The sequence below is a fragment of the Danio rerio genome, chromosome 11 (genome assembly GCF_049306965.1).
Source record: "Danio rerio strain Tuebingen ecotype United States chromosome 11, GRCz12tu, whole genome shotgun sequence".
In the NCBI taxonomy this organism is placed as follows: domain Eukaryota; kingdom Metazoa; phylum Chordata; class Actinopteri; order Cypriniformes; family Danionidae; genus Danio; species Danio rerio.
In genome coordinates, this window is record NC_133186.1 from 17600193 (window position 1) to 17612643 (window position 12451).

General features: G+C 36.8%; 1 protein-coding gene across 3 annotated transcripts in view; it reads left to right on the forward strand.

The window, feature by feature from the left end:
- Nucleotides 1-12451, forward strand: part of cdk5rap1 (CDK5 regulatory subunit associated protein 1) — a 106719-nt gene that overhangs the window by 22191 nt on the left and 72077 nt on the right. For 2 of the 3 annotated variants that reach the window (XM_073915972.1, NM_001110379.2), the window contains 3 exon segments: nt 3194-3228; nt 3337-3437; nt 10377-10587. In XM_073915972.1, coding sequence (XP_073772073.1) covers nt 3194-3228; nt 3337-3437; nt 10377-10587 — 347 coding nt within the window. 3 annotated transcript variants of the gene reach the window in all.

Sequence of the window (12451 nt, forward strand, 5' to 3'; positions counted from 1 at the left end):
CCAGCTATTATACTACCCAAAGGACCATGTGCACCCAATGATTCACCCAATGGTGGTGCCAATCAGGATGATAATGCACCAATACTTAAAGCAAGACTGCTGACAGAGTGGTTTGATGAACGTTAAAGTGAAGTTAAACAATGTCTAGCTGGCCACTGTGCAGGACTTGTATCTGTCATACCTAAGAGGAATTGATGGGTTAAAGGGGCAGATACCCAAAAATGAAAATGCAATTACTATTTACTCCCTTGTTTAAAACAGGTTTTAGGATTGTTTTTTTGTTTTTTTATTGGTAGTTGAAAGTTAGTTATATATATTAAATAACCAAAAAATAAGTGTGTGTGTGTGTGTATGTTTGTTTATTTATTTATATATATATATATATATATATAAACAAACATACACACAGACACACACACAGACACACACACACACACACACACACACATATATATATATATATATATATATATATATATACATATATATATATATATATATATATATATATATATATATATATATATATATATATATATATATATATATATATTAAGGGTGGAGCCGAACCCGAGTACAGTATTCGGAAAGGCACGAATAGCGTGTTTTTACAAATACTTGATTCGAAGAAATACTTGAAAAATTATTTGTATTCGGGAGCAAGAAAAGCACTATATCAAAAGGCAGCGTTTCCTCATGAGACCACAGTGCATGCCCGTGTGAGTGAGTGAGAGAGTGAGTAAGAGAGTAAGAGAGTGAGAGAGAGAGAGAGAGAGAGAGAGAGAGACGCGCTCAGTCAGTAGTGGGAGGGTGGGGCGGAGATGTCTGACACAAGCTTCACAGCAACAGACAGAAGGCTCGGCTGAGCGAAAAAAATACTTCACTGCATCGCTATTTTTGTTAAATATATTTTTGTACCTTAATTGGGTTCCAAAGGCAGTTTATAAACTTGTAGCGGAGTTAAAGCGGAGTTTGTTCGGGATTCTATTACGCTGCATTTTTGAAGTTTGCAATCGGGTGCTCTCTGTTTACGCAACGTTAGCTCTGTTAGCGCGGTAATTCAGACAATAGACTGTTGACAGAGTAACGTTAACGTTTGTTTATAAAGGTTAAAACGATGCTTTTGCAGTTGTGTCAAATAGTATGCACTTATGGGAGTTATATGGTATGTCTAAATTACTGTCTTTTGCAGACAGCAAGATATATGCTATAGGCTAAGTTAACCTTAGCCTAGCTTCCCGTCACTTGTTATTAACTTGAATCTCCTCAAATACATTTGGGCACCATGAAAAAAATGAGACTGCTGCTGAGCCATTTCTTGGTCCTCCACCAGTCAAAAGAAAAAAAACCTTCAGGTTCTGTGTGGAAGCATTTTACAGTCAGTGGAGCTGCAGATAAAACAAAGTGATACTGTATAATGTGTGCAAAAGTGAAATCAGCAGAGGCAGATATTAAACATCTGTCAACATCTTTTATCTATAATCATTCATTCATTTCTTTTCGGCTAAATCCCTTTATCAATCTGGGGTTTATCCAGCATATGTTTTACGCAGTGGCTGCCCTTCCAGCTGCTACCCAGCACTGGGAAACATCCATATGTTTCCCAGTGCTGGGAAACATCCACTCTCTTTCACACTCATACAATAGGAACAATTTAGCTTACCCAATTCACCTGTATTGCATGTGTTTGGACTGTGGTGGAAACCGGAGCACCCGGAGGAAACCCACGCCAACATGGGGGAACCCAGTCGGGGCTCGAACCAGCAACCTTCTTGCTGTCAGGCGACAGTGGTACTCACTGTGCCACCGCGCAACCTTCTATGTAATGTATTATCACATGCACTAAAAGCATCCTTTCCTGATACTGTCTGTGAACCCCCCACAAGCATCAATCCCCTCAATCAGCACAGCTATGTTCTGCTAAATCCTCCACAAGCACCAAACCATCAACACAGCCACATTCTGCCCCAGCAAGTCAGTTTCAAACATAAAAAAAATAAAATAAAAAAAAAATAAAACTTTGTGTCGGTTTTGTGGCTGGCAGATGACAATAGCAGGGCTGTATCTTTTAGTATTATATAGAATACTTTTGTTCTGCCAGATCTCCCAGGCAGGGTTTTATTTAGATTTATTTAGTTAATTTTAGTTTTTGGAATTCTGTCCATTGGAAAGAAGTTCTTTCAGAAGAAGAACAGTTTTTTGAAGTATTATTTGTTTTTATTCTGTCTATTCAGTGTCCTTCAACAAGAACGGTGGTGGTGGGGTTCATAATATTCACAATGGTATTTTATTAGTTGTTGGTTTAACCATGGATGAGATAATGACTTCTATGTTATTTTCTTTTCAATGACATTTCTTGTCACATGTTCAAAAACAACAACCAATATTGCATATCTTTAATTTATATAATGGGTATAATTAAACAATACTTTCACTATAACGTAAATTAGAATTGTAATAGAAAAAATATACATTTTTGCGCCATTTTGAATTTTACTCATACAAATACAAATACAAATACTTTTCCCCCCTCAACAAATACAAATACAAATACTGGCTGCTCTGCACATCCCTAATATATATATATATATATATAAACATACACACACACATATATATATACATACACACACACACACACACACATATATATATATATATATATATATATATATATATATATATATATATATATATATATATATATATATATATATATATATAATGTGGCCTATACTGGCCATATACATGGTCAATAAAGCCATGTTCAAATAGTCTTTGGCTGAATGTGCTTTGTAAATGTCTCTTGACTCGTCTAGTGGTCACATGCCTAAGAAGCACAATGCTGTGCTGTGTCTAAGACAACTCAAGGTATTTCATATTGGATGAGCCCTTTCTACATGTGAATATATTGTCATTTATTATAAAACATTATAGATTGTCGAGCAGGTATTTGAACAGTGTCCTGGCTGGCCAAAATTCAGAGGAAATATGTGGCATCTTGAGCCATTTGCTTGATTTTGTGGTATATTCAGCAATTGCAGAATCACAATTTTGCTCAACACAACACCTGCTTGTTTTTCATTGTAGGTCATGCAATTTTAGGTTTTAAGTCAGTGAAGTAAGGGAATTTAAAATTTTGCTTGTAGTGGGAATCCTGTAATGTTGTTAATCTGATGTTTTTTTTTTGTAGGCAGATGTGGTATTGCTTGTCACTTGCTCCATAAGGTTAGAAAAACAATATTATTAAAAATCATAATAATAATAAAAACTTAACATTTAAGTATAATTCATGCATTTTGCATTCAGATTTATGTTATTTGTTTTTTCTTACAGAGAAAAGGCAGAGCAAACGATTTGGAACAGGCTCAAACATCTCACTGCCTCCAAGAAAAGGATTCAAAAACACAAGCGTTCATTAACAATAGGTGTCCTAGGTACTGTTTTTCTCTTATTTTCATCTGTGTGTGATAAAAAAAAATGTTTTAACAAGAAAATAGTGTTTGTGGTTCAATTGGAAAGGGCAGTGCAGATGTTTATTTTGATATTCTAAGGACAAATTATAAAGCAACAAACTCAAAAAAGACATGCCATCTTTGTAACAATGAGCAATCTGCTACTGTTTAAAAATAGGTAATTTAAAAATAAGTACATAGGGGTTTAAAAGGGTGTAATAAAATCAATAATTTATTCATAAAAGAAAAAAACTTGCAGCCCAGTGTTGTTTGACAGTGACCTGTCAGTGACATTTTTGCTGCCATGGTCATAATGGCTTTAAAGTTCCATTTATGACATTTCTGTTTAGCAATTACTTAAAAAATCCTATTTAGCTAGCTGCCTTTTAACATGGACAATACTTAAAACTTTGCTGACATCTCTGTTAGAAATCTCAAGCTTGAAAACGTGGGCCCCAGCCACCTACCTTGTCTTTCCTATTTGTACATGTCTGTTTGAACTACAGACTTAAAACTATTGGAGTGGGTGTGTTGAGGGTGCAAAGAGAGGAGGCAAAAAAACAATAAAAACAGACAACAAACTCCTAAAGACAAATGTAACATTTTAATTACCCATTGAAATGCCATTTCATTTACAATATAGTCCAAATTCTTATGAATAATGCAGGAAAAACTAATGCTGTATTTGCATTCTGGCAATCTAATCACAATTCCAATTTTCACATATACCTTACATTTTGTAACATTTGATTGGTTTAATTTTTCTAAGTAACATAGTTTTCTTAAGGCCTTGTCACACTATGCCATCCGTACCGTGCCCAGGCCCGTTTCCTGGATCGTTTAAGAAGTGCGAGTGCGCAGAATCGGGCTCAAGCACGGTTCACTTGGCCAGCCCTGGCCCGGTTGGAAGAGGTGGGCCTGAGCGCGGTTCACTTGGGCTTTGTTTTATGTTTGTAGTGTGAGTGCAAAACGCGCCAAAGCCCGAAACTGAAAGCGAGACGTGACTTTTAAGGGACTGTTTTATATGGATTTATTAATCATTCTTACTGTTCAGTGATCGCAAACTGCCGTAGCTTATTTAATACGCAAACCGTACTGCACGACAGCTGTGCGCCTTCAGCAAACCTCCTCATTCCTGCAGCACGAGGGCTTTATGAATGTTTATGAGTGCCAAAAGTGGCGGATCAAACCGACTGAATATCAAACCGACTGAATATCAAACCGACTGAAACAATATAACTAGAGAAATCTCCACTGTGCTGCTGAGTGACAGCGCTTCTCACTAAACAGCGCAGCATCGATGACTTAAACGTGCCCAGGCCCGATTGTGGTGTGAGTGCGGGCCGTTGCGGGAGACGGGAGGGGGGACAAGCGTGCTTTGGCCCGGTTCGAGGCAACTGTACTTAGTGTGAGTACTGCCTTAATTTATGTCCATATCTGTATACTTGCATATCTGAGGCATTACCCAAGCTCTGCCCCTTTTACTATTTATGATAAAATTGACAAGTTTACTTAGTGTTTACTTTGAGTAGATACAACTTAAAACTTATTGTTACGTTGTGTAGTTAACTTATTTTCTTGTATTTGTTGCTAGATAATATAAGTACTGGTAACTCAATTTAATAAGTTGAATAGAGTTCAGTCAACTTACAAATTGTAGTTATGCTTCATACACTTAACTAACTTAAAAAAAAAAACAACAAGACAAGTCGTCTTGTTCACATTACTAGATAAATGCATAGAAACTTATTGCCTTAAATTTAATAATCAAATTAGTTCATCAACTTTGTGTGGATAACTATTGCTTTGTGTAGGTAACTTGTTTGCTTGACAACAAGACTGGTAACTCAATCTTTCAACTCAAAGTTTTAAGTTGATAAAGACAGAAAATTTGACTGTTTAATTATTTGACATTGTGAAGGAAATTTGTAATGGAATGTGTACTTGAGTAATTTTTTTTACTGTACATTCACTTCACTTTTTTTCTTCAACCTGCAGTCACTAGTTTATTTTTTTCTTGTCTGGTTATTCACTATTTTGAATAATCATTCTCCTCATTCTCATCCGATCGAATTGAGCATAGAAAAATAGTATCAGACAAACCTCAAGACATAGATGCTTTATATAGGTATTTGCAGAAAGCATGTACAATGTGGAAGCATTTTAGAAAGATGCAAAATCGCTACAAGCAATGATTGAGAATCTGCTTAGACTGAGATGACTGCATGTCACTCATAAGATAAAGAATGTTTACTAAAGTCAAGGAATGTGACTGAAATTAAGGAAAATGCTTAAATAACAACTCAATACACTTCTCAATGTTACATTTTCAAGAACGTGTACAAATTGTATGTATTCCATAAGTGCTTCACAAGCTTGGTTTGCAGCGCCAACCGCTAGAAATGTGTAATTGTTAATCAGGGTTAATAGTGCATAATATAAGCGTTAACATGCAGTAGTGGAATAAGTACTGACAAATCATACTCAAGTAAAACGTTTATTGAAAGTAGAGTAAAAGTGTCTGTTCTAAATACTCAAAGTATGAGTTGAATTATTTGCTATGGATTATTGTTAAAAGTAATTTTAATGTGAAACATGTTTATTTACTATATGCACCCATTTAAAGATGACTGAAAGCAGGTTGAGGTTTACAAAGTGATAACTATTTAACCTAGGGGGCAAAATTCTAGCTCTGATGATACGTTGATGCTTAGATTATTCAGATTAAATCCTGACTAAGAAGCTACGAGTGTTGAGCAGTTGGCACTGCAAACCAAGCTTGTGCATAACTTTTAGGCCCCGTTTACACTAATATGTTTTAGCTTTAAAACGCAACTGGGGTCGAGAGACCTCTAAAATAAGCTAATATTATTTTTAGGCCTACAAATAATATTTTTGCAGCACAAATGAGCACAAATTGTGAGCAAACGAAAACAATAAAATCATGCACGAATATAAATATCTGATGGTCATTTCAACGGCACAAACCAGCACAAATCTAACCAATATTTTAGTTATATCTATAGATATACATAAACAACGAAAACATCGTGTTTATTTAAGGGCACAGACAGCACAAACCAATATGACACCTGTTTTGTGCGATTTAGGCCACAGTTTGACGTCGTGGCTCCCGAATTCCTTTTGATTATCTAACAATATCTAAACAATAAAAACAGACACAGTGTTTATTTTAATGGCACAAACCAGCACAAACTAATGACACTAGTTTTGTACAATTCAGAGGAAATAATGGGGCGCAGAGTGACATCGCGGCTCCCGAAGTGTTTTGATCAGGCATCTAAACAATAAACATAGATACAGTGTTTATTTTAACAGCACAAACCAGCACAAACCGAGCACTAACGAAAGACACCAGTTTGGTGTGATTTAGACAACCTGGGGTGGAGAGTGACGTCACAGCTCCCGAAATATTTTTATTATATCTAAAAGAGGAAAACAGATACCGAGTTCGTTTTAACGGCACAAACCAGCACAAACCGAGCACTAACGAAAGACACCAGTTTGGTGTGATTTAGACAGCCTGGGGTGGACAGTGACGTAACGTCTCCCGAAATATTTTTATTATATCTAAAAGAGCAAAACAGATACCGTGTTCGTTTTAACGGCACAAACCGAGGACTAACGAAAGACACCAGTTTCGTGTGATTTAGACAACCTGGGGTGGAGAGTGACGTCACGGCTCCCGAAATATTTTTTTATTATATCTAAAAGAGCAAAACAGATACCGTGTTCGTTTTAACGGCACAAACCGAGCACTAACGAAAGACACCAGATGAGTTCGTTTAACGGCACAAACCGAGCAATGCTTAATATCTCAGACCCCAAACCAGCACACACGTTCGTTTTTGCGGCACAAATCAGCACAAACGTAGCACAAACGAATGGCATAGTTTTGGGGATTATTTGTTTTTATGGGGTGGCAACTTTACGGAGGTGCTTATTGGGGGTGTTTAGATCATCCCAGAGTAACCCTTGTCTCAGGAAATTAAATTTCACAGGCAAGAATGATTTTTTTTTACTCCGTTTTTAGTGATTTTAACCTAAATGTTAACAATCAATAGATATGAGCAAGCCCTGAAAGCTTTTTGTGAATCTAAAAATTATAATGTCAGCTTACCTTGTATATAATATATTTTAACTTACATTTTATTATAAAATAAATTGGCAGTAATGAAAATATTTATATATATAAACGGCAGTATTGACAAAATATTCCCACTAATTGAAGCTTTCCAAATAAAAAAATAAGAACAGTTGAGGGGAGAGTGGTAGGGATTTTCTCATTTACAAGAGAACTTTCTCTGTCTAATTTGTGATTATGGAGTGTAGCAGCTTAGCATCAGCACTGCACCAAAATCATGGCATACATAGCCATTTTCATTTTATTTAAAAAAAAAATACAATATTGTGTATCACTTTATTTGATGGTCCGTTTGTTGAGTTTAAGCTACATTGCATCTACATGCCAACTAATTCTCATGTTATAAGTAGACTGTTAGGTTGGGGTTAGGGTTTGGCTTAGTGTAAGCTGACATGTACTTGCGAAGTTTCTTATAGTCAGTTAAATGTCTGTTGAAGGAGCAGCATCAACAGATATTGAGCAGATAGTCTACTAACTCTCAAATGGACCATTAAAATAAAGTGTTGCCTTGTATTGTTAGTAGTTTGCTAAATGCTACAGTTATTTTGAACTATATGCTAAGTGTATTACACTTTATACATTTTAGTATTTACAACCCTTTGCTAATGAACATTTTATCATACTATAATTGATCTGATAAACTACTAAATACTGAAGTATACTTTATTTTTACTTCAGTAACGTGGAATATTATAGTATAATATATACTATAATTGTAGAAATGTTGTTACCATAGCAACTATAGGATCACACAAGATAAATTCAATTTATTATAGTATGGTTCAAAAATACTATAGCATTTGCTATAAATTACTATAGTATTGTTTCATGTAGGATTAGAGCCCAAAATATTAGAACACTAGTATTTTAGTATTTCAGTTGTTTCTATCTTGTAGTATGTAGTAGTATTATGGCACAGAAACTATCACCATAAAATTATAATCAGTTAATAAATATAGGCATTATTGTATTTTATATTTAAGAAAACGGCAGCTCCTCTGCTCAGTTGCATTTGTTAATGGCACACTGATGTCCGGTTTAAGATGGCAGCCACGTTGACATATTGGAACAACGGACCAAATCAAATCATGAGCGTCTGGCTATATGTTATATAATGTCTATGGGTCCACCTATGTAGGGCAGACTCACCGTAGCCAAGCAATGATAGCTTGAAGCTTCTGATAGAATGTGCTCTCACTCCCACGGGACATGGCTCACCCTGATTGGACAACCATTGTTTAAATATGTCACTTCCCTTCTGCCAGAGCAGACAAAGAGTTGCTCAGAGGACTTTATGCTCTGAATTTTGTCCATGTACACATGCAGCACCAGTCTAGCTCCATACAGAGGAAAGAGATGCTCTCCTCTTCTCTCAGCTGACCTGAAGTGCCAACTGGCTCAGGTGCACGAGCACTGTGTCCCTGTGCATTTTCAACTGCTTCAACATTTATAAAGATTCATGGAGACAGTGAGAGCCTGAGGAAAAAGATTTTTGTACTTTTTACTGCTTCACCGCAGTAAATTGCATACCTCTGAAATTAGGAGGCTATCGGAATAACTGAATTGCGTAGCCTAGTCTGATCTTCTGAATTACCTACCATGATGAGCTAAGCAGTGCTTTGATTCACAGTCCATTTAATGTATTTAGCGGCTCCCTGAGGTTGGGACGTCACCTTCATGTGATAATGATAATGCCGTTGTCCCGATGGAGAGGGAATCGGTGGAGGAACGATGAGAAATATTTGCCATGGCAGCTGTCAGCTTAGCAGTCTTTGGCCACAGGTAGTTGTCCTCCTTTTTGGCACTGGACTGCTCCTTCACTGGTGAGAACTCCTTGGTGAAGTCTCTGTCAGTGTCTCCGAGTAGACTAGTCTGGGATATGGGGCGCCAAGAAAGCGAACATTGTCAACACCCCTTATATTAGCCAGGTTCAGCCAAAAGTGGTGCTCCCCCAGGGTATGGGCAGCTGCTTTAGTGGTGATCAGAGCAAAGTCAGTAGCCGTTTGAAGGTTATGTATGACCCCTGGGGAAGGGACGCCCACAAGCAGTTCGGCCAGCACCTGAAAACGATGATACATGATGTCATGTAATGCAGAGACAGCCTGGCCTGCAGCAGTGTAAGCTCTGACCACGAGCAACATAAAAAACCTACATGTTTTGAATGGACAGTGATTGAACTCAGCATCATCACTGACCAAGTTCTCATGATGGATGCCCAGACATGCTACACTATGCTCATGACCATCCTCCAGTGGCAATAAACCACCACATCGAGAAATGCATGATTGAGACAACATCTTTAAAAAGATGTGTTCATCGACTGGTTTGCTCTTTTAGAGGAAACTGCTCTGATAGACTACTTTGCGGGTGCTGTGAAGCACTGAAGGAGCGGGGTGCCATGGAAGTGCCCAGGGATGGGGAAACCCAGATAACCAATCTGTACGCACCATATACCATTGAATCTCTTTGCATGCATGATAAGTTGTTGCTTCTGTAAAGTCTTGAATGAAGGATTGAAGCAATGTCTAACAAGCTTTCTCTCCAGACAACCCTTTACAGTCCTAATTGCAGAGTGTCTAAACCTGTAAGAGCTGCACTCCCCACATTCATATGCTTTCCATTGGTTTGTGATTGTCGTTCAATTCTAATCAGTAGTGATAGATTGAGAGGGAACCGAATTGTCACTATTATGGTTCCATAACATGGCCATCCTTCTTGACAAACCTTACTGCATATATGTTATGATTTTTTTGTAGGATGCATGGCGGAAAGACTGAAATCAGAGTTACTTGACCAGGAGAAACTGGTGGATGTACTAGCTGGGCCAGATGCATACAGAGATCTTCCTCGGTTATTGTCTCTTGCTCATGGAGGCCAGCGGGCTAGCAATGTCTTATTATCATTAGAGGAGACATATGCTGATGTCATTCCTGTCCATCAGACTCTGGAGGGGCACAGTGCCTTTGTGTAAGTAATGCTTTATTTTATGTCAGTAAATTTTGCGTATTAGTAAATGGCAGTTCATTCTGTAGTTTCAAAAGAAATGAAAGAAATTCCAAAGCTTTTTTTAAGCTTAATCTTTTAAACATTTAAAAACATTAGAACTGAAAGCAATAGTCAATATTGCAAATATCAATGGCAATAAAAAAATAATGAAGAGTAATCCTTGTCATTCAAACTCTTCAGCACAGTAGCAGTGCAATGGAGCCCTGAAATGCTATTCCACTTGAAAAAAAGTTGTAAAAAGGTTCCAAAGTCAAACTGCAAATATTAAAAAAAAAAGAATGTTAACCTAGCTTTTAGAAGTTTAGTTTGAAACATCTGTTAAAGAATACACACGATTATTTGTTAACCCCAGGTATGTTATGAGTGTGAAATGTGATTATAGATAATCAGGTTTTCATTTATCCAGGCTTTATTGTGACCAAGGGTAAAATGTGTGGAAAAACCCTAGATACAGTTGAAACCAGAAGTTTACACACACACTGTTTAAAAGGCACATACAAAAAAAATAATAATAAAAAGTCAGATGTTAATGTTACTAAACTTTTTCTCCTTTAGGTAAGTTAGGATTATCAAATTTATTTCTGTTATGCTTAATAGCAAAATAATGAGAGAGATATTTTTTGAGAAATTGTTATTACTTTTCTTTAAAGTCAAGTTTACATACAATAAGATTATTATGTCTCTGAAAAAGCTCAGATGATGGTGTCAAGGTTTTGGAAATTTCAGATTGGCAAATTGACAACATTTGAGTTAATTGGAGGCATAACTGTAGAATGGTATTTAAGGAAAACCTCAAACACTCTGCTTCCTTTTGTGACAACATGGGAAAATCAACAAGCCAGAATCAACAAAAAAAGCCTGATTACAATTTTCTTAATTACACTGGGAAAAATTATAATTTTTGGAGACATGTCCTGTGGTCTGATGGAACTAAGGCCCTTTTTACACTAGTGCGTTAAAGTTTTAAAACGGCGTTTTAGAATGAAGACAATCCGCAAATAGTAAACGTTTAGTATGATTTACCATCAGACATTTTTAAAAAACTGGTTATGTTTCTTTTTTTAGAGTGTATGTAAACTTCTGGTTTTAATTGTAAATAATCAAGGTAAGAGGGGATTCATGATGGACTAAATAATGATTTGATCAGAGTGAACAGAAACAGGTGAAATATTCCAGTTGTTATCACTAACATGTACATGGGTGCATAAGCCAACAGGAAGAAGAAGAAGAAGAAAAAAAAAAGAGTAGCCTGAGAAAAACACAAACCCAACTTAAGACAGTAATGCCTACCTGATGACTGTCACCTGGTGCTCATGAGGAGAGTGATTTGCAGAAGTGGAAAAAGTCAATCGATATATGTGAGTGGTCCAGTGTGTCCCGGGCTGGTCCAGTTTCTCTTCTCTGGCCCGTATCCCTCCCAGTCTACCAGAATCCGATGACCTTGACCACGGTGCCTAATGTCCTCTTGACCCTGTACATAGAACCATTCTTAACAAAAATAGTTGGAAGAGGGAGCAGAGAGGGAGTGATTTGAAGAATGAATGATATGTGTAATGGATAATATGTTATATACTGGGTGAACTCATTGCAGATTATTTGTTAATCTGAGTTACACAGCCATAGGATTGGGGACCTTAAAAAAGTTGTAAATTTGAGCTGCAAAGCTTGCTAAAATTACCCAACCAGAAGATCCCCTTTAAACCATTTTTGATATGGCTTTAGCTTAGAACTGCAGACTGGCCTGCTAAAAGTAAGGTAAGTTGATCTAAGCTAAAGCAGCTTGTTATCACTAATGCCCCATTCACATGGGGCATCAGCGCCAATG